This window comes from Sceloporus occidentalis, unplaced genomic scaffold (genome assembly GCF_023333645.1).
Source record: "Sceloporus occidentalis isolate IW3139 unplaced genomic scaffold, rSceOcc1.0.p SCAF_4, whole genome shotgun sequence".
Classification (NCBI taxonomy): Eukaryota; Metazoa; Chordata; class Lepidosauria; order Squamata; family Phrynosomatidae; genus Sceloporus; species Sceloporus occidentalis.
This window is the reverse complement of record NW_028316984.1, coordinates 52,035,418-52,057,331: the sequence shown is the minus strand read 5'-3', so window position 1 is coordinate 52,057,331 and position 21,914 is coordinate 52,035,418. Positions and strand designations below refer to the sequence as shown.

The 21,914-nt window shown below is 38.9% G+C and overlaps 1 protein-coding gene across 7 annotated transcripts in view; it reads left to right on the top strand.

Moving 5' to 3' along the window:
• Nucleotides 1-21,914, top strand: part of LYPD6B (LY6/PLAUR domain containing 6B) — a 101,543-nt gene that overhangs the window by 20,066 nt on the left and 59,563 nt on the right. For 2 of the 7 annotated variants that reach the window (XM_089520055.1, XM_089520050.1), the window contains exon 1: nt 16,689-16,738. The exons of 2 other annotated variants lie outside the window; for them this stretch is intronic. In XM_089520055.1, the coding sequence (XP_089376181.1) occupies nt 16,701-16,738 (38 nt within the window). In that variant the 5' untranslated portion in view covers nt 16,689-16,700. Of the gene's footprint in view, nt 1-10,482; nt 10,547-15,983; nt 16,019-16,127; nt 16,216-16,688; nt 16,739-21,914 lie in introns of those variants that run through there. 3 more of the 7 variants (XM_089520053.1, XM_089520052.1, XM_089520054.1) reach the window with 3 other exon arrangements.

Sequence of the window (21,914 nt, the reverse complement as noted above, 5' to 3'; positions counted from 1 at the left end):
GGAATTGCAGCCCAACAACATTTAGGGCAGTCACATGATGCCCATCCTTGCTATATATGACTTTGCAGAAGTGAGTTCTGTTCAGTTCAGTGGGATCAATCATAAACAAGTGGGTACCGAACAAATGAGAGAATATCTGCAAGCTGAGGAGGTCAATTGGAAAAAAAATTGCAAAATTGTCACATGTAGCCAATGGCTAACCATTGTTTACAATGCAAACTGTAGCCTTTATAGTGGTGTCCTGCAGAATTCCCTTACACCTAACAATAGAAAAGTATGACAAGGTGTGTGGAGGCAGTCTCAGCTTGTTATTTCTTCTGTGGAAAGCATGAGCTACATGAATAATGTTTGGCCTAGCAGTGACTATAAAAGTCTGATCTAGTCTATTTTATATTTTATTGTATATTAAGCTTGCTTAATATACAGCATGTAAAAAGGTGGGAAAGTGCTTTTGCTGAAGGCATTATAGAATAATGGTTGTATGTTGTAACGTAGCATTTTAATATGTTTTGTTATGATGGAACAATATGGACTTGATAGTTTTAACAATATAGTGGCTGCTGTATTATATTTCTGGCTCTCTTGAATGTTGCAAAATAAATCATGATACAGCCATGTGAAGAAATGGTTATATTTACTTGATTGAACAAAGGATGCAATTTTCCTATCTCATGCACGAGAAAAATGCTGTTTCCTGAAAGACTGCATTCTTGGCATGACCAACCTGGAACAATGAGGAAAGGTTCAGTGTTAAATATATGTTAAAACAGAAGAGTATTTTAAGTTACTTTTGTAAGTACTACTGAATTTATTGAGAGACCTCTCTTCTATTACCTTTTTTTTTTTTTTGGAAAATTTTATTTACAAAAAAAAAAAAACATACATACATATAAATCGTCATAGCATTTCAGACATTCCTTTAAAATAGAAATAAGAACATTATCCTCATTATTTCTTCTGCTCTTTAACTATCTACTATAACTTACAATCTAACCTCCCTCTTCCTTGGGCTATTACCAAAACCTTCTAATATTAACTCACTATACATTATACAGTGGTACCCCGGGATACGAATGCGCCGCCTTACGAAATTTCCGGGTTACGAAGAAAATCCATTCAATTAAAGAGTTCCAGGTTACGAAGGTTATTCCGGGTTACGAAGAAAATTTTTGGTGCTTTTCGGCGCGATTTCACACGGAATCGCGGCTTTCGCTATTAGCGCCTATGGGCTTTTCGGCTAGCGAAAGTTTCCGGGTTACGAAAGCGGCGGCGGAACGAATTAATTTCGTAACCCGGGGTACCACTGTACTAACTATTTCTTATCCCTAATTAATCCAACCATCGAATCTTTATCACAGGATATCAGTGATGGAGGGCTGCTACTAATCAACTATAAATCATTCTTCCCTGGGATCATTATCCCTTACTCATCTACTTTATATAAAGGAGAGGAGAAAAAGAAAAAAAATGGCTTCTTATAATTCAAAATTCTGTAAAGTCATACTCTCTTTCTGTTTCCAAAGGTATTCTTTCCACATATTCCAAACTTCAAAAAATCTGTCCATGTCTCTATTACCAACTATAGCGGACAACTTCTCCATCTCGCATATTTCCATAACTTTAAATCTCCATTCTTCCACAGTCGGAATGGTATCCTTCTTCCAATATTTGGCCCAGGTTATTCTTGCGGCTACAGTGAGGAAATATACTAGTTTATCTTGGGCTTTGTTTAAATTTAAATTGTCTGTCATGTTTAAGAGATACAGCCTGGGTCTGACCTTATCCTTGATCTTTATTATTTTACTAATTTCTTTATGAATTCTTTTCCAAAAGGTCTCTGCCTTTTTACACCACCACCAACAATGCAAAAAAGTACCTGTTTTCGTTTTGCACTTCCAACAGCTGTTTTTTTTTTATTTTAAACATTTTTGCCATCTTATAGGGTGTCAAATACCACCTATACATTACTTTGTACACATTTTCTTTTAACATCACACTAGATGAATATCTAATTTTAGTTTTCCATAGCTTTTCCCAATCATCCAGATCGATTTGTTCCCCTAAATCCTGCGCCCATTTTACCATATATTCCTTTACTATTTCTTGCTCCATTTCAAATTTTCTAATTAGGTTATATATATTTGAGATTCTTTTTTTAGGGTTTATCATTATCTTTTCTAAATCCTTATCCATTGATCCGATTCCACTAGTCTTAACGTCTAACAAAAAACGTTCTCTAATTTGCCTATATGTAAACCAGTTACACGAGTATCCTTCATCAATCAATTCTTCTTGCGTTTTCAACAGCCTTTCTTCTCCTCGTGGTTTAGTTATATCTTTGTATGTTATCCAGTACTTTTCTTTAAGGATCTCTCTTTTATATAATGCCTCATTTGGAGAGACACAAAGTGGCAGTTGGGTACACCATTTCTTTTTATATCTATTCCAGATTTTTAACATATTTCTTCTAATCATGTGACTGTTAAAATTCTTATCTAATTTGGTTTTATCGTAAAACAGATAGCCATAGATTCCATATTTTAATTCAAATTTCTCTAGATTTACTGTACGTCTATTTTGTAAATTAATCCAATCTGTTACCCAATCTAAAACACACGCATGATAGTACCATTTCAAATTGGGCACCGCTAAACCCCCTCTGTCTATGGAATCCTGTAAAATCCTTAGTTTTACTCTCGCTTTTTTATTGTTCCAAATAAACTTATTAATTTCTTTTTCCCATTCCTGAAATACTTTATCACTGATGATTACCGGAAGATTCTGAAACAAGAAAATACACTTCGGCAATAATGCCATTTTAATGATTGCAATTTTCCCCATCCATGATGTACTCAATTTCTTCCACCTATTCAAATCCTCTTTATTCTTTTTCCACATTTTTTCATAATTATTTTTGAATAAATCTCTATTTTTGTTTGTCAAGTAAATCCCTAAGTATTTCACCATTTTAGCCAATTGAAAACCTGATTTGTGTTGTAATTATTTATTTTCCTCTTTTTCCAAGTTCATGGTCAATATATTGGTTTTTTCAATGTTTACTTTATATCCTGCTACTTTCCCAAATCTCTTAAGGGTTCTTAATAATACCTCAATACTTTCTAACGGGTTCGAGATTAAAAGAACTAAATCATCCGCATACGCTCTTAGTTTGTACTCCTCCCCTCCTTGCTTATATCCTTCTATTGCTTTTTCTTGTCTTATTTGACTTAATAATACCTCTAACGTTAATATAAACAGAAGCGGTGAAAGAGGACATCCTTGTCTTACCCCTCTATATATTTTACAGATAGAGGTTCTTTGTCCATTAACTACCAATGAGGTTGATTGATCTTTATAAATTGTTTCGATTGCTCTCTGAAATTCTTCTCCAATCCTCATCCTTTTTAATACCCCAAACAGAAAATCCCAGTGTATATTATCAAAAGCTTTCTCCGCGTCGATAAAGTACATTGCCAATTTTTTATCTATCCTTTTTTCATGAATATCAATTAGATTTAATAATACTCTAATGTTATCTTTTATCATTCTTCCCGGGAGAAAGCCTCTTTGATCTGAGTGGATCCAATTGGTTAATACTTTTTTTAATCTTTCGGCCAAAATAGATACGAAAATTTTATAATCAGAATTTAACAAAGCAATAGGTCTATAATTTTTAACGTTTGTCAAATCTTTCCCTTCTTTTGGGATTAGTACTGTTATAGATTGGGACCATGTCTGGGGCATTTTACCTTTTAGGACCTCATTCATCACCTGCATCTAGGGTTCTCTAAGGCATTCCACACAGGTCTTAAAGTATTCGTTTGTAAAGCCATCTGGACCAGGGGTTTTACCTGATTTCCCTTTTTGAATGGCGTGTACTACTTCTGTTAACGTTATTTCTGCGTTCAATATATCTTTGTATTCCTCCGTAATTTCTGTTATGTTTACCGAGTTCAGGTAATTCTCAATTTTATTCTTTTTCACTATTGGTTTCTTAAACAAATCCCTATAGTAATTTAGAAAACTATCTTTGATTTGTTTCTGATCCGTGATACATTTCTTTTCCACCTTCAATAATTTTATTGTGCGTTTTGCTCTTTCCTTCTTAATTTGATAAGCTAATAATTTGCCTGGTTTATTAGCTGATTCAAAAAAAATTTGTTTCACAAATCTTGCTTTCTTTTCCATTTGTTCAACCAGAATAATAGATATCTGTTTTTGTAAATTCTTGACCTCTTTTAAAATATTTGAATTCTTGGGGTTTTCTTTTAATTTTTTTTCTGTTTTTATCAATTCTTCATTCAATTTAGTTAACTTTTCTTCTTTAATTCTTTTCATTTCGGCAGCTTTTTTAATCAGCCAACCCCTGATCATCCCACACTACCTGCAAATTGGTCCCTTTATCCAGATTTTCATTAAAATAATTCTTAATATTAGTTTTCAGTTGTTTTGCCAACTCTTCACTTTTTAACAACAAATTATTCAGTTTCCAATTAAATTCTTTTTTGCCTACCAACAAATTAATTTGTACGGGATTGTGAGCCGACAGCAGTCTGGGAAGTATACTTGCCTTTTGAACCCTTGATAGTAGGTGTGAAGATATCAGGATCATATCGATCCTTGACCATGTCTTGTGTGGAATGGAGAAGAAAGTGAAGTCTTTATTGTTCCCATTTTTACATCTCCAAGTGTCTTCTAACACCAAGATATCAATCATATCAAAAAATTCCCTTGGTAGTTTACCTTGTTGTTTTTTGATTTTTTTTTCCGAAAACCTATCTACATTGGGATCGATTACTCCATTCCAGTCTCCCATCATAACTAACGAGTCATATTCTTCTTCCAATAGTTTTCCCTTAAGTCTTTTATAGAATTTACTTTTATTTTCTAATGGGCCATAAACTCCTGCCACCAACATTCTCTGATTTCTTTCCCTTAATTCTATCAAGATAAAGTGACCTTCTGGGTCACTAAAAATTTCTTTAGCTTCCAATTTCGGGTTTACATATATTACCACCCCTTTTCTTTTAACTCTTGATGCCGCAATAAATTCCTGACCCAATTTTACACATCTCAGATATTTTTTATCTTTTTGCTTAATTCTAGTCTCTTGTAGGCAAATAAGATCTAATTTGAGTTTTTGTAAATAATGATATATTTTTTTCCTCTTCTGAGGTGTATTTAACCCTTGAACATTCCAAGATAGTAGTTTCAGATGTTCTGCCATGATCAGACTGTATCTCTCAAACTCTGCACAGATCACTCTTGTAAGTAATTATATGAATTTAATGTTTATTAAGGACAAAAATTAATTAAAAAAAAAGAAGATGTAGTAATCACTATCTGTGGTCAAATTTTAAAAATTGTAGCTCTCTTTCTGTCAATCGGTCAGTAGGTCGGTTTCGGACTTATCTTCCTCCCTTCTTATTCTCTCTTCTTCCATCAATAAGTCCTGCAAGTCTAGCTCTAAATTCGGTTCATTCAATGGATTCCCTTCAGGTTCCTCCTCTTCTGGTGTGGCTTCTTCCTCTTCACTTCCTCTTAGATCTACCACTAACTTATCACTTTCCTCACCTTCTTGCGGATTCTTCTTTCCTTTATTATGCTTCGTCTGATTTTTTTCTTCTTTCTTCTGTTCCTTATTCCTTTCTATAGCTTTTCTCAAGAATGCTCTGCTTTGTTCCGGTGAGGAAATCTTCGTTCTTTTATTATTCCACCAGAATGAGAGTCCCTCTGGCAGCTCCCAGCGATACGGGATATCTTCTCTTCTCAAGAATAGAGTCAGCGCTGTGTAATCCTTCCTTTTCTTTAATATTCTTCCTGGGATATCCTTCAGTATTTTTAAATCTTGGTTTTTGTAACAAAAGGGTGTTTCATTGTGCTTGGTCAAAAAGAGGTCTCTCGTTCTTTTCCTAACAAAATAGAGTGCCACGTCCCTCGGGAGGCCCTTCTGTTTAGCTACTAGGGAGTTTATTCGATAAATCTTGTCCACTTCATCATCGAAAAATACTGGGTCTTTATTCAAAAATTTCGCAATTTCTGGTATCAAATTTTCTGCTAAATTTTCATTCTGTTCTTCCACCAATCCTCTTATTTTTACACACTTTTCTCTCAATTTTTGTTCCCATGCAGCTTTCTCATCGAGTTCTTCTTCTTTTTTTAATGATATTTTTGCCAACTCTGTCTCCAATTTTTCGGTCCTAAATTCCACAATTTCAACTCTTTGTATAATTTTATGATTTTCAGCAATTAGTGTATCCACTTTCTGATTGATTTCTCTTAAGTCTGCTCAAATTTCCTGTTTAATTTCTCTTTTAAAATTGTTCATTTCTTTTGCCAAATTAGCAGTCAAATTATTTGATAAACTTTCTAATTTTTCCAGGATAAGTTGATTCATATCAGAACTTTTAGATAAATCAGTTGATAATTTCCTTTGAATCAGGGCCTGTTGAATGGCTTTTTGTGTCTGACTTCTAGTTGTCATTCTATCTTCCTAAAACTTTTCTTTCCACAAACACAGTACCTTTCCCCTTCCTTTAATCAAAAGACAGAATAAAGAAAAGTCAGAGTCAACAACCTCACAATAATATTGGGAGCCCGACCTTACTTAAATCTTAAATATTCTTAAGATGCGATGGGAACCAAAAAAGGGAGAAGAGGGGAGAGAGAGAGAAATAAATAAATAAATAAAAAATTACACCAGTAGCAAATTTTTGAGTTACAGGCGTTTTCAGTTCAATGTAGTTCCGCAGCTGTATTAAATTAGATTACAGCCACAGCCTATACACCACACCAGTAGCAAATTTAACAATTATCTAATTAGCCCAAAATTAGAAGTACATTTATAGCAAATTTCTATATAAAATAGATTATCCCCCCAAAATAACAGCCTAACTTTCACAAATAATTTGTAATTTTATAATTTTGAAATTATTACACTGTCAAATTATTTTCCTCTTAGGCCTCCTCTGAGCAGTTATGTTTTACAAAACTCTTCCCCCCCCCCCATCAATTAATTACCCTTCTTGGTTTGTCCTTAATAATAATATTTTCTCTCTGCGTTATCCCCTTAAAAATAAAGTGTTAGGAATTCTCCCTTCTTCCTTACTGCCTCTTAATCATTAAGACTACCTTTCTACTACCTCCCTTCCCCTGCCGGCCTTCTTTCGTTATCACTTTATACTCAATCTCTATTTCTCTCCCCACAGTCCTCCGAACCTTCTTCTGTCGCCGCTCTGTCCTTTTATCTCCCTCTAGCCTTCTTCCGTCGTCACTCTGTCCTACGCCTCTCTTTCTTTATTTCAGTCCTCCAGACCTTCTTCCGTCAACACCCTGTCACTTTTATTGTCTTTCCTAGTGACCTTCTTCCGTTGTCCCTCTATCCCCCCACTCTTTTCCTTTCTGCCAGTCCTCCCGACCTTCTTCCGTTGACACTCTATCCTTAGTTTCTTTCCTTTATTTCCCTCCGGACCTTCTTCCGTTGTCACTCTATCTCGCCACTCTTTTCCTTTCTGGCAATCCTCCCGACCTTCTTCCGTTGACACTCTGTCCTTTATTTCCTCCCTATATTTCCTCCGGACCTTCTTCCGTCGTCGCTCTATCCCTCAACTCGTTTCCTCAAGTCAGTCCTCCAATTCTTCTTCCGTCAACACTCTTTCCCACGTCTCTCTATTCTTCCTCTTCCGAACCGCGCGGTCTCCACTCTCTCTCCACCCCTCCCGTCTCAAGCTCCCTCTCTCAGACTCCTCCACTCCTCCACTTCTCCTTCCCCTTATCTCTTCCAGATCCAAGTAGCTTCTCAAGGTCAGTCCATTAACTCTTTATTTTCTTAAACGTGTTATCTTAACAGTCTTCCCCGTTATGGATTCCACTTTAAGTTTCGAGAGGGGGGAGGAGTAGATAACTAACAAGGAGAAAAGTCCAGTATCTAGCAATGAGCAAATTATGGAAGAGACTTTAAAAGACTTTAAAAGACCAAGGATCAGTACTTAAAGAGAGTATCTCTCAGTCCTTCACAAATTGGGAAAACGACTCCACTGGGAGAAAATTTATTCTTGTATTCCACTTTAAATCTTTAAACTGCGACTCCGACACCACTTTCTTCTTCCTCCGATTCAATGCGATTTCTGTAGCTGTGATCAGCCTAGAAGGATTTAGCAGCCTCTTCCTTTATCCACTTCTTTAATTAAAAAATATCTTAAATTGGAGGCGACTCTGTGCGAATCTATCGCTATACTTAGGCAGAGCGTGGATTGCTCTACAGACCCCCCATCCCGGCTTTTCCGTCCTGCCACGTAGCGGCTAGAACTTACTCTGCGGAGCAGTTCCAGTTCGGGTTGGGTCTTCCATCGAGCCCCCTCTGATTCCCTCGTCAATCAGGGGAATTTCCCGATCCCCAAAATCCGTTTCTGGGTCTGGGACTCTGCCTTAAGTTGGGACGTCTCCGCAGCCTCCTCGGAGTTCGTCCTAGTGAGGCGCCATCACAACCGGAAGTGTTGCTCTTCTATTACCTTTTAATGGTATAACTGTCTTTACTTAACACCTAAAAATATACTATTAATAATGAATCAGAAACGTTTTTTGTAAAATATGTTTCATATAGGGAATTCTAATAGACTCCACAGTTCCTTGTGGAGAAAATACACAGTGAGAAAATCATAGTTATCCTGGATAAATGAGTCTCATTTAAAAATAAACATACTTAGGATTGGGATGTAAGACAGTTTCTCTTAAAGCTTGCATGTATTCACTGTAGACATAATAAATGTTTAGTTCTGTTTTAAATTAGGTGGCAAAATGAAGCCCATTGTGACAGAGCACACTTTCACCAAACTTAGTCCTTCTTTAGAATTCAGGCCCTATACAGACCGGCAGAAAGTGCCAGTCTGTGGGCGGAGTCAGGGCTTGGCATCCTGACGATGCTTGCCCTACCTCTGTCCCCATGGTGCCATTTTGGCATGTGCTGGTCCAGACGGTACACGCCATCATGATGCACCTCTGGCACTTCAACCAAATGATGCAGCACTGAAGGGGTGACATAGAACCACGCTGCCGCGGCTATGGCACCCTTTGGAGGGGACAAAAAGGAGCCACTTTTTGCACCTCCTTTTTGTGCTCTACAGAGGCTGGATTGGGGCCGCGGCATGAGGTTGTCACAGCCCCGATCTGGCCAGGAAAGGGGCGGCTACATGCCACTCCTTAGGGGCAATCTGTATAGCCCCTCACTCTGGCTTATATTAAGTGAAACAAGGAGTTTCTAAAACAGACAAGTAATTCCTAGTAATTCCTTTTGCAAAATAGTGGTTACATATGTTTTGTCATCAAGATTTTTCTTTAAACATAAACAATACTAATATTTCAGGTATATAGACTCAATCAGAGAAACTGGGGCCAAGAGTCTGCAGGAGCTGAGCAAGGCAGTTGAGGTCCCTCATAGATATGGTAGTCCAGTATCATCATAGGGAGGGTGCAGTGGTGTGGTCCACACTGGGTGACACCCTAGAAGGGGGTGACACCAGGTTGGGCCCTCCCCCCATGCTCCCCTTATGCCATACCCATGACATCGCCCCATGCATTCCACGCACTCTCCCATGCCGTCCCACATTCCCTATGCACATTCTCACCCCACCCCACCCCCCATGCCATCCTGTCTTTTTCCTCATCAGGAAAAGGATGGGGCGGCACAGAAGCAGGGACCATATAACACCCACGGAAGCCCCACCCTACACACCGGGTGGCACCTGGTGCAGGGGCGCCATTGGGTTAGCCATGGGTCGAAGATAACTCAAAGACAATTAACAACAACAACAATATTAAGCTGACTCACTATCCTTATTTTACTTTGTAAATAAATACCCTGGTCATACTGACACTTTTTATTTATGTTACGTATCTTCTGGATAATCGGAAACCAAATGTTGTTCACAAGTAGCAAAATTTTGCTATATTGTATGCAAATTACACCCCCAACTGGTTGATGGAAACTGAAATGTCTATAGTTGATCTGAAATTGTATTTGAAATTGTTTTAACAATTGTAATAACTGTACTGTGCAATTATTATTTTATCAATTTTTGTATTGGCCAATGACCGAATAAATGTTACTACTACTACTTTGTTGTAGTTGTGTCCAGGCTTACCAGAGGGAAATCTGGAGAGGGCTTCTATACCTTTAATGTGCAGAAGATGGAATTTCAGCAAATGTTGCTCTTCACACATGCCAGATTGAAAACTGTACCTATAACGTTTGTGCAGAAGAGGAAATTTTAGCAGGTCTTGCTTGTTACTAGTTTTCTATCTGGCAACTCTAAATGAATCATTTCCAACTTTTCCCTTAGCTGTACCACATTCATTCTCCTATCCTCCTGCTTGTAGCTGGCCAGAATTCATGCACATTCATGATATACCAACAGTTAATCTATTTGTCTCCTTCCTTTCTAGCTCACCTCACTTTCCACATTCTGAAATCTGTGATAGGTTCAACCCGGAAGTGGGAAACCCATGAAAAAAAAACAGTGTACTTCTCCATTTTACCTGGGATTTAAAAGTAATGGTTAGCTTATAATTATAGTAATTGGTAAGCTTATCATAAAATCATAATAGAAATTACCTCTCCCAATTAGGTTTAATGTTATTCTTTTGTGGTGGATTAATGGTGATTGACATCAGGTGAGCCTGGATTCATTTAGTAACCTCATACCAAGAATAATAATTGTAGCTCTTTGCATTGCTCTTGACTTTAGGTTTCCTTACTCAAAGCCTCATTTAGAAACAAATAGCTAAAGTTTATTCTGCAGATGTCTTGGAACATTTACCCATTTTTCCAAATTGAGACCTAGTGGAGTAGTGCAGTGCAGCCAAGGGTTGCAGATGTGGAATGCTGGGGCTTCTGGATTAACAGGAATAATGATATTTTCTTCCACTCCACTAAGGATCCACTTTCCCTTCTCAGCTTAGTTCCAGGCCTCACAGTAGCTGCTGCTGCTGCTGTTGTTATTGTATCCCTTCAGGACATTTACAACTTACAGTGACCCTAAGGCATGTCTATCACTGGGTTTTATGGGGCTGAGAGTGCATGAATCATCCAAGGTCACCCAGTGGGTTTCCATGGCTGAGTGAGGAATTGAACTCTAGTCTCCAGGTTCTTAGTCCAATGCTCAATACACTACACCATGCCAGCTCTCAGTAGCTGTACCAGGTGCTAATTTGACAAAACACCTGACCCTGATGGAGATGAAGCTTCTAGAATTGGTTTGATGATATGACAGCTGCCTGACCATTATGGACATGACTGCAGAGTTGCCATGTTAGGCAGCTGCAGTGGAATGTACACCACTGCCTTTGGAAATAGCTACTAGTCAAGGTTTCAGAGTGAGCTGCCCATTCTAGAACTGATCGTGTTGTGCCAGCATAAAAGTCATGCATATTTGCTCCATTTGATTTTCATGTAGTGAAGAGTTCCTCTGCCAGGCTCTAAACTTCATGGGTGGTGACTTTGTAGAAATCCAGTTCTTTTGATTAAACTGCTATTCTGGCTTTTGACTTGCCTGTTCCAGACAGCCTTTTGCTGAAAATTATGTTTGCCACTTCATTTTTTTTAGTCTCTGAGGGTGCATCTACAATGTAGAAAGAATGCAGTTGGATACCACTTTAAGTGCTATAGCTCCAGTGTATGGAATCCTGGTGTTTGTAGTTTCACAAGGTCTTGTCTGCCAAAGAGTGCTGGTGCCCCACAAAATTACAAATTTCAGGATTCTGTTGGATGGAGCCATGGCACTTAAAGTGGTGTCAAACTGCATTATTTCTACAGTATAGATGAACCCTGAGTCTGTAATTCACCACATAGCTTTGTAACTATGGTAGTTATGCATTGGAAAAGGCCCAGTAGGGTTCTGGTTATTCATTCTTTTTTTTATTCATCTCTCAATATCAAGAAGTTACTGTTTTCTTGTGGTGGATCTAATAAAATACATTGATACATAATTTCATTATTGAGTCATCATTGTTAGTAAACATAATTTTTCATTGGTCTGTCTTCCAGTTTTGTTATCCTCTAAGGCCCCAGTCACACTACAGAAATAACCTGGTGTGAAACCGGGTTATTTCCATAACGTTCCCACTGGCCCCGAATGCACCAAGCGCCGTTTGTGGGGAGGGGCACAGAAAAACCTGCTTAACCTAATGTATTTGACACTGGCTTCTTAAGCATATCTTTTTTAAAGGTCTGGAGTGATCTGGATCTTTGGTAGTGTAAGCAAGCTACCAAATTGATCTGCATCACAGGGGTTGTTCCCGGACATGGAGACACCTCCATGTTGAAGTGAAGTGGGGCATGTGAATGTTGGAGAAGATTTAAATGCCTCAGAGAGATTCGGTCACATTAAACGTAGTGGGAACATCAATCCTGAATTACATCACCGCAGAGATCCAGATCCCCACGGGACAAAAACATATGTGTGAATGCCCCCTAACACAGCCTTAATGAACCAGCATGGTGTTGTGTTTTGAACGTTGGATTAGAGCTCTGGAGACCAGGGTTTGAATCCCCACTTTGCCATGAAACCCCACTGGGTAACCTTGGGCAAGTCACACTCTCTAGACTCAGAGAATGGCAATGGCAAACCCCCTCTAAAGAAACTTGCCAAAAAACCCATGATGAATTCACCTTAGGGTCACCATAAGTTGGAAATAACTTGAAGGCAAACAACTTACACACATACCCACAAGACTATTCATATTTTCTCAAGCTATCATAACCAATTGAGATGACCATGCTGACTGGGAGTGATAAAAGTTGTAGTCCTGCACATATGGAGACTTGGCAAAAAAATTCTGATGAATAGTAAATTGCACATAATGTGCATTACAAAAGAAATTAAGGGGCTACCTTCATGCTTGTCAACTAATACATAAATATATACACATACCTGTATGAATGTGCATATAAACGAAGGCCAACATTTTTTTCCTTAATAAAATTCTAGCAGGGAACCCAAAGGCAGATGCTTGTTGTGACAAACGACAAGAGAAGAGAAGAGCAATCTAACACTGAATGGATAAACCATCCTTCAGAGAAATGGTTTAATCTGATTTCATCTGCCAACTGGATATAGAATGTAATCTTTCTGAAAGACAGTTAAATTTGCCTGCTAGTGACAGGCAAAAATGTCTGAGGCAGAGCAAAAATTATTGCTGCAAAAGGCTCCCATGGGAGTATTTTCATCACTGGTAAGACTGGAAGGCTTACTTAAAAACAACCTATTGTGAAGCTAATTGTTCACATCTGAAATCTGGCAGATTGGGGGTGGTGGTGGTGGAGGAGAGGGAACAATAGGAACTACATTGTATCCAATCTTAGCCAGTATTAACTGGTGATGATAAATGCTGGAAGTTGTAGTCTAACAGCATCTGGAGGGCTATAGGTTGTCTATCATTGGCCTTAAATGTATACCACTGGCCGATGTCTTTTCCTTAATTGATTCTCAGCCTTGAATGTGATGGTGAAAGTTCCTATCAAGGTCAATGCTGTGTAAGACTTTTAGGACTATTTCACACACATATTCTGTAACACACTGAGAAAAATCCCATCCTGCTATGTGGACTCAAGTTCCTGTCCTTTCCTTGCACTTTCCTGTCTGCTCCAGCTTCCACCCTCCTCATGTAGAATGGCAGGCACATTGGCTGGGGATGGTGCGAGTTGTAGTTCAGCACATCTGGCAGCCATTGAGTTGTGAAGGATGCTTTTTTTTGTATTTGCAGCCAAGTATTTTGAGCAGAAAAAAGACTGATGATCTATAATCACTGTGATGGTTACAGAGCTGTTTGGTAGTAATGATTTGCCCAAAACCATCCTGCATTTTTGTTGGGTAAAAATAACCAGCTACAGTGTACAGGGCCTATTGAGCGGGGGAATTCAGGAGAGCTGAGGGGGGGAAAAAGCCAGAAAGCTCATATAATTAGTTGATTAAACTTATTGTTGTTTAGTGTAAAGTATACTGTTATCTGGAGCACAGGGAATAAAGCATTTATGAAAGTGTACCAGTGGTCACATTGAGATAGCCTGAGATGAGCTACTATATTCAATTATGTTTTCATAACCATTCACCGAAAGCTGTTTACTTTGTTCATATTTTAGCATAACCATATTTTTTCTACAAAGAAGGAAAAACAACACCTTTAAAACTTCATGAGATATTGTTACCTTTATTGAAAAGATGTAGCTGAGGATTTAAGGTGCATTTGGTCTATTAAATCCTCAGTTTTGAGAGGAACAGCTGGGCCCCCAATTCAGTCTTGTTCCGCCTTGCAAAATTTCTCTCGGAGGCCCTGCCTGTGCATTGGAGAGATGATTCCCAGTCTGTTCATTCTTGGTGTGTTCTCTGTGTTTCCTGTTCCCCAAATTTCCTTCTCATCTCTCTTAACAATTGCACAGACTACCTACGGGGGAATTCCATTCATGTTTTGTAATGACTTCAATGGGGAGGGGGTGGAAGGTGGATAGGCAGCCAAAAAATCTCACAGGTAGTTCTACTGGCACTGATGGGCCTCGTTTTCAATCCCCACCCACAAGATTAAGGAAAACTTGGCTTTGCAGCATTCCATGGTGTATGTATTTAGGTTAATTACTATTTTGGTGGCATGGGGAGCTATATCCTTGAATATAGGAGTCCTGACTGGTCCTAGACATGTTTTCCTTGAAAACAGAAAATAAAAGAATCCTGATTTATGAACCTGGTCCTAGGCATGTTTTCTTGGAATTAAGGGTCTGAGCTGCACATTTCGTTAGGCCTCCCAATGTAAATTACTTAAAAAAAATCTTGATGGGATTTTGATCTGGATTGGGTCATAAAGGAGGAGAGGATCTAACACTATTCTCATACTACATCTAGAGGGCCCTTATTCCACACTGCCTGGAGTTAATGTTAGCTGCAGAAAGGGAAAATAGTCTCAGCAGCAAGAGTTTGTTTTGCAGTGTCTCCTTTTCTATTGGAAAAAAATGAGAGAAGAAGGGAGAAGATGGTTTTTTATATATAGCAGGTATGGCTTCCTCTTCTGTTTGTTTTTAAAGGTGCAGTCTGTTTCTTCTTTTAACTGCTACTGTCTTAGATTTGAGTTTTAATTGATATCCAGTATGCTATGCATTGTGGACTGAATCCACACGAGGGTTATATCCCAGCTTCAGTGTGCAGCAGGTTTGACCCCATTAATATCACATTCACCTGTTTTAATCCAAACTCAAATTGGTCTTGACAGCCACATATTTGCTCCACCTGAAGTCACATTGATAAACTGTGTTGGATTATTTTAGGTCACATGACACAGTGGGTACTTATTTTTCCCTTCCTGGCATTCATGTGAATATACATATATCCTCATATTCATAGCCTGGTAGTGCAGTGGTTAAATGCCTGTACTGCAGCAACTCACTCAAAACCATAAGGTTGTGAGTTCAATCCCACCAAAAGGGCTCAAGATTGTCTCAGGCTTGCGTCCTTCCGAGGTCACTAAAATGAGTACCCAGAATGTTGGGGGCAATTAGCTTACAGTTGTAAACTGCTTAGACACTGTTAGTTTAGTATGAAGCGGTATATAAATGAAGCTGAAAAAATCCATCAATAGCCTTTCTTTTTTTCCTGCCAATTTTCTTGCTCACACATGCTCTCATTGGATGGCATGTACAGGGCTCCCTCCCAGGTTCCTGTTTTGAGTTGTTAACACCTCCCCAAAGCTAGGGAAAAGTTCTCCTGTTTCTTTGGATTACAGTTCAGAATCCCTCAGCCACATACAGTCCAAAACAACAACTCAGAAACACTTTCTCCCAGCTATGGTCCTCAGCCACAACGCTAAAACCAGAGAAAGACTTAACAGAAAGTAATATGTTGGTACCTTACTGTGGTTCCTTTGTGGCAAATTGTTTTTTAAAAATAATTTTACTCATGAGTAAGCTACGCTTTGCCCTGTGAGAAGCTCACTGCCAAGGTCAACACAGTGCAAGCTTCCCACACCTCTCTGTTCTAAAGTAAGTCCCATTGAGTTCAGTCCTCCTGAAGGAGTGTTTACAAATAGGGAAAATGTGACAGGTAATGCAGTTACTTGAAACATAGTTGTAATTTTGCCTTTGACTGCAGTTATCTGAAGATGTTCTTCCCGTTGGGATTGGATGAATTACTTCTGGTTTGAACAGTATGGATTCTAGAGCAAGGTCACTTGTATATGGTATGTAGAAGGTAATGGCATGTCAAACATGGAAGCCTTTGCTACATTTGCACAAATGTCAATCCCATTGCGTTCAGTGGTATTTACTGGCTGGTAACAGTGTATGGCATTGATTTTTCAAGTGAAGTTTACAGAGCAATTAAATCTCTGTTATCTCAAAAGTAAGTGAGATTGAGTTCAGTGAAACCTACTCCTTTTAGGAACAGTGTTTATGGACAGAACTTGCAGTTCTCACCAGGTTTCCTCATCCCACCATCCTTTCTTTTCCCTCCTGCAACCCCACAATGACCTCTCCATCCAGTGTGTGTGCATGCGTCAGGAGAATTAAACGCCTTTTCATTCAGTTCAGCCCACAACATTTAAAATTACCCACATGACCAAGATTAACATGATTTTTTTTTAAAAAACAGCTCTACAAAATGGAACAGCTAGTTGGTAAACCTGTTGGCCCCAATCCTGTAAAAAATCACAGCCCGGTTCTCCTCATGTTTCTTCGAATCTATTTTCTGATGGGTCCAAAGGGGTAAGTCTGTAATCCTCTGACCTTTTACCCGGGAATAACAAGTCCCACTGAACTCAATTGGCTGTACTTCTGTGTATGAATATATGAAATTGCACTGTTAATGAAAGATAGGGCAGAAGCACTCTGGCCCTTAGCTGGACAGAAATGCCTGTGACAATATACAGCCAGCCCTCCCGATTTGCAGTCTTGCTGTTTGCGTCCCTCAGTCTTTCATGAATGGCAACCTGAAAGGGACATATTGGCAGGTGATTCGTACTGCGCATGGGACCATACACTCATTGTAATCAATGGGGCTCCAATATTAGCGATTTAACTGATTTGCAGGGGGGATCTATTGCGGATCCCCCATGAATCGGAAGGGACGATTTTCACTTTCTTCCTAGTAAATGGGCTTAGAAGCATGACCTGATCCAAGCTGTCTTTATTAACACTCAGGATTAAATTCTCATTGAGTTTAATAAAATGTAATGCACCTCAGCAAGCAGATAATATATAATTCCTGTAGGATAGGGTTTTGCCTTGAAAGGCAACATATATGTCTTTGAAATAAAATATCCAAGTAATTTGGTTATTCCTAAAAAATGAAGATGAAGAATGTTTATATTTACATTTACTTCCATCCTTAAGTATATATATAAAAAAAAACCAGCAATGGTAAATTCATGTTTTTCAGTTGCTTGAAAAGGTAGGGAGTGTAAAATGACACAGGCTTGAATTCCAGTCCACTGAGATGAACTTGAGGCAACCTTGCAGTTTCTTTATGAATGAACCAAGTTAAGTGGCTAATAATTACTGTACTACAAGGTAACCTGGAGGAAGTGTCAATTGACCCAGGTTTTTTACTTCATTAGTTTGACAATATAAAAGAAGTGGTATGTGGAACTGGGTCATGACTGATTGGCAAAAACTGGTTGTGCATTTGGAAGAGAAATTTGATCAGGCCACATGATAGTTGCCCTATAGTACTTTGTCAGGTCTTGTGATTTCCTGCTTGATTATTCTTCTGAGGTAAAAGCATGTTCAAATTTCTGATAAGCCATTTTTAAGCAACGCTTATTGTCACCATAGTTACAATCCCAAAACACAAATAATTATGCAGAAGTTAAAAGTCATCAGATCCAACTACTAAAAGCAAAGTTAGACAAATTGCTTGGAGATCTGAGATCCCATGCTATGTGTGAGTATGTTTGTGTGTGGCTTTTTACTTAGATATCAGGCATAGGGTATTGTACAGCTGATCAGAATGGTGGTGACATGGGTATATAACTCTTTCAGGCATTGCAGAGCCCTTATTTCACATTTAGGTAGAGCTTGCAAACTTACTTTTTTACTTCCTAAATACACCATGCAGCTTAGTTGCTGGCTAGGACACGTTGGAAGCTTCAGTTAACATCATTTCTTGGTGCAAATTTAAGCTATAATATTATCTCCCAAACTCCAGAAACAGCTGTTATCAAGAGAGATCAACCTCTAAATCTTAGGTACATCCATATCCAGAGCTGGTGTGGTTTACTGCCTTCTAGATACGATCTCAACTACATTTTAATTAGATCTTTTTCCTATGCTTTGTTTGGGTTGATTACAACTTCTTCACTTGCCTTTCTGTTTTTCATACAATATCTCTGGTGAGTTCTTTACTAATATGTATAGCATTCAGTAAATCCTGTCCTTTATAAATGTGCTCTTGGCTTATTAGCATTCACCTCTTTGAAGAAATTGTGTTGTGCTGTTTCTGGAAAAATATACCAGGGCCATAGAATATTAGAACTATAGAAACTTGGAGCTGGAAGTCACCACAAGGGCCATATAGTTCAGCCATTAGTATCCAAGAATGCACAACTAAAGCATCCCTGAAAAATGCCCATACAACCCCTATTTAAAGACCTCCAAAGATGGAGAGCCCACCATACTCCAGGGCAGTCAGTTCCACAATTGAATAGTTCTTTCAGTAAGAAAATCCTTCACAATGTTTAAGTGGAATCTCTCTTGTAATCTGAATCCATCGGTTCATGTTTTAGGTTCCATCTGCACTGGAGAAATAATGCAGTTTTGTTACTGCTTTAATTGCTCAGTGCTATGGAATTATGGGATTTGTAGTTTTGTGAGATATTTCGCAATGTCTGTCAGAGAGCTCTGGTGCCATTATAACAGCCAATGGAACTGTAGAAAACAAGCTTGCTCCATTTTCTATATGACATCCCTTCAGATATTTAAAGATATCTAGTGTGTCACATCTCCATCTTTATTTCTTGAGCCATAATAAAGTTCTATGTCAAGCTCTGAGAATGATGAGTGAAGGGAAGTTGCTTGGAGGAAAAGGAGTTTGAGGTCTGTTTTGGTGAAGGAAGAGTGGAAAGTGTTTTAGAGCTCTTCTTTTGCAGGCTCTCTATTGGAAATCCCTAATCAACCCTACAGCTTTTTTGCTACTCCATTTGCAAGTATGGATCTTCACCACTATCCCTGAAACCAATTGGTCAAGCAGATTATGGGTACTTCCATCATATATGCATCCAAGAGAAGCTCTGATATTTCTATTCTCTGAATAGCAGTGTCATACAGCAAGCAACCCGTGAAGTTATGGGCTCTTTGAAAACTCATTTGCAGTGCTGCTGTTCTCTGCATACATGCATGCATGCATGCATGCACAACACATTCATCCATGCACATCTATTCATGTTGGTGTTCCAAAGGGTAACACTCAAAATCTACCACCCATACACAAAGCTGGAGACATTCCTGAAATAGCTACGAGTATACCTAAGTCAGAAATGTCTGGAAGGCACACAGCAACAACAAAAATACTTGTAGAGTAGCAAATCTCCCCTCCAGTTTTTGGGGAGATCTACACTATTTCATGATACAACTCCAGCCCCCTTATGTGATTTTTCCTAATGAGTTTGATAGCACTATGCTGTGTAGTGGAAAGGGCATGATGCCACAAGACACACCACTGTGGATGTATCTGTTGTGATAGCTTGTTTCCTGGGATAGTGATGACTTTGAAGGACCACAGCGGCTGACAAGAATGTTTGAGCACAGGTTAAATGCATGCTATGTTTGTCAGTACTATCTGCACTTTAATTACAGTTGACACTTCAGTTCAGCAACTTGCCAAATTTTACACCCAGGAATGTATTTAATTATGACTTTTTAATGCTTTTAAAAAATAAAACCCTATCAGGATATTTATACCTCCAATTATCCTACGTATATTCCTTCTGGCTGAAAATAACACTTCCCACACCAAAGGAAGGAGATTCTAGTCCGAAGTTTATTTCTATTTTTTGTCATAAAAACTGCTAGGCTTTAAAATACCACAAGCCTCTGCTGAGTGAGTATTTTGAAACCAACTTATTCGCTTACTGCTTTGGAAGTTGGCTTTTCATTTACGAATTTCTTTATTGTTTGTCAGTTTTTCTTTTTCTTTTGTGTTCTGTGATTTGAAGATGATGCAGGTGCACTTAGAGAAACATTAATTTGAAACAGAGGACATTTACATATAACTGGCATCTTTAATTTACTGTCCTGGAAGCTGCCTATTGTCCCAGACTGCAGGAAAGGTGGCATCTAAATAAAGTAAATAAAATAAATAATTTATTACTATTACTCATTACCAATCAGGCAGGAAACTATTAAATAAGCAATCTGTAAACTGCTCTGAGAGCCTTTGTGGCTGAAGAATGGGGTATAAATATTCTACATGAATAAATAAAATATAAAAGATTTCATTAGAAAACATGGAAATGGACAACAGCAGCAACAAACGGATGACATGAGGAGTGCCTCCCAAAATGGCAGTGAGTCAAACAGCTCATAGTGGGGGAAACTCCTTCCAACCCATCTACAAAAAACTAAAATAAAAATCCCAACAACGTACTACAAAATGTCTTTCACTTGTAAAGGATTTCTTCACTTAATTTGTTACTCCAGAAAAAAGTCATGTCATACATTCTCAATTCAGTGTGTTTTTATTATGTGTGAATATGACTTCTATAGAGGATTTCTTTTTTTTCAGATGAAAAAATCCTTTCAGAAATGAATGCAGTATCTATCATCCACACCAAAAATTCTTGTAGCAAAAAGAGCTCAAGACCCTCTAAATCAGTGGAATTTACATGAATATTGACTTATCTGTCAGCTCTGCTTGGAACTAACTCTTAAATTTAGGCTTAGATGTTTTTCAATACCAGCTAAAAGAGAGAGCCAGCATGGTGACATGGTTTGATGTTGGACTAGGATACTGGGAGACCAGGATTTGAATCCATGCTCACCGTGAAAACCCACTGGCAACTGTGCCATGGAGCAATGTAAATAATGTGAAAAGAAAAAGAAAAGTATGCAACAAGAAGGGGGGAAGACTATAAATATTTTAAAATGCTCCCCGTTTCTACTTTTCCAGCCTGATCCTGACAGGACTTTGGATTTATTTATTTAAACTGGCAAGGGAGATCAACCCATGGTCCATAGATCCCAGTGTTTAGGTGGCACTTATAATTTTGTGCTAGATGAAGGCACACAGCACACACTTTGGCGGGATACAAACCGCCATATAGTACGTATTGTATACGTACTAGGGTTAGGAAGGGGCGGTGCTTCCGCACCCCCCTAACCCTAGTACGTATACAATACTTACAAGATGGCGGCGCCCCTTCCACATGGGCGCCGCCATCTTTACGTACTGGACGCATAGCGTCCAGACGTGTCGCGGCGCTAATGACGTCACGAATGCGCCCTTGGCACTTCGCGACGTCATCAGTGTGCCGCGGAAAGAAGCTCCGAAATGGAGCTTCTTTTTTGCTCCGCGCGGGAGCCACGCGGTTTGGCTGCTGCAGCTCCTGCACGGAGCAAATGGCGCTGGCGGGGGAACGCCGCAAAGCGGCGGTTTGTATCCCGCCTTGGTTTTAGAGGGAAATCATAGAAGGGCCTTCCAATCCAACCTGCTGACATTCAGGACCTCACAATCAAAGCACCCCTGACTGTTGGCCATCCAGCCTCTGCTTAAAGGCCTCCAAAGAAGGAGACTCCCCTACACTCTGAGGTAGTCTGTTCCATTGTGGAATAGCTCTTACTGTTACATCCTACTGTTTAGGTGGACTCTCTTTTCCTGTAGTTTGAACCCATTACATGTCCTAGTCTCTGGAACTTCAGAAAACAAATTTGCTCCATCTTCAATACG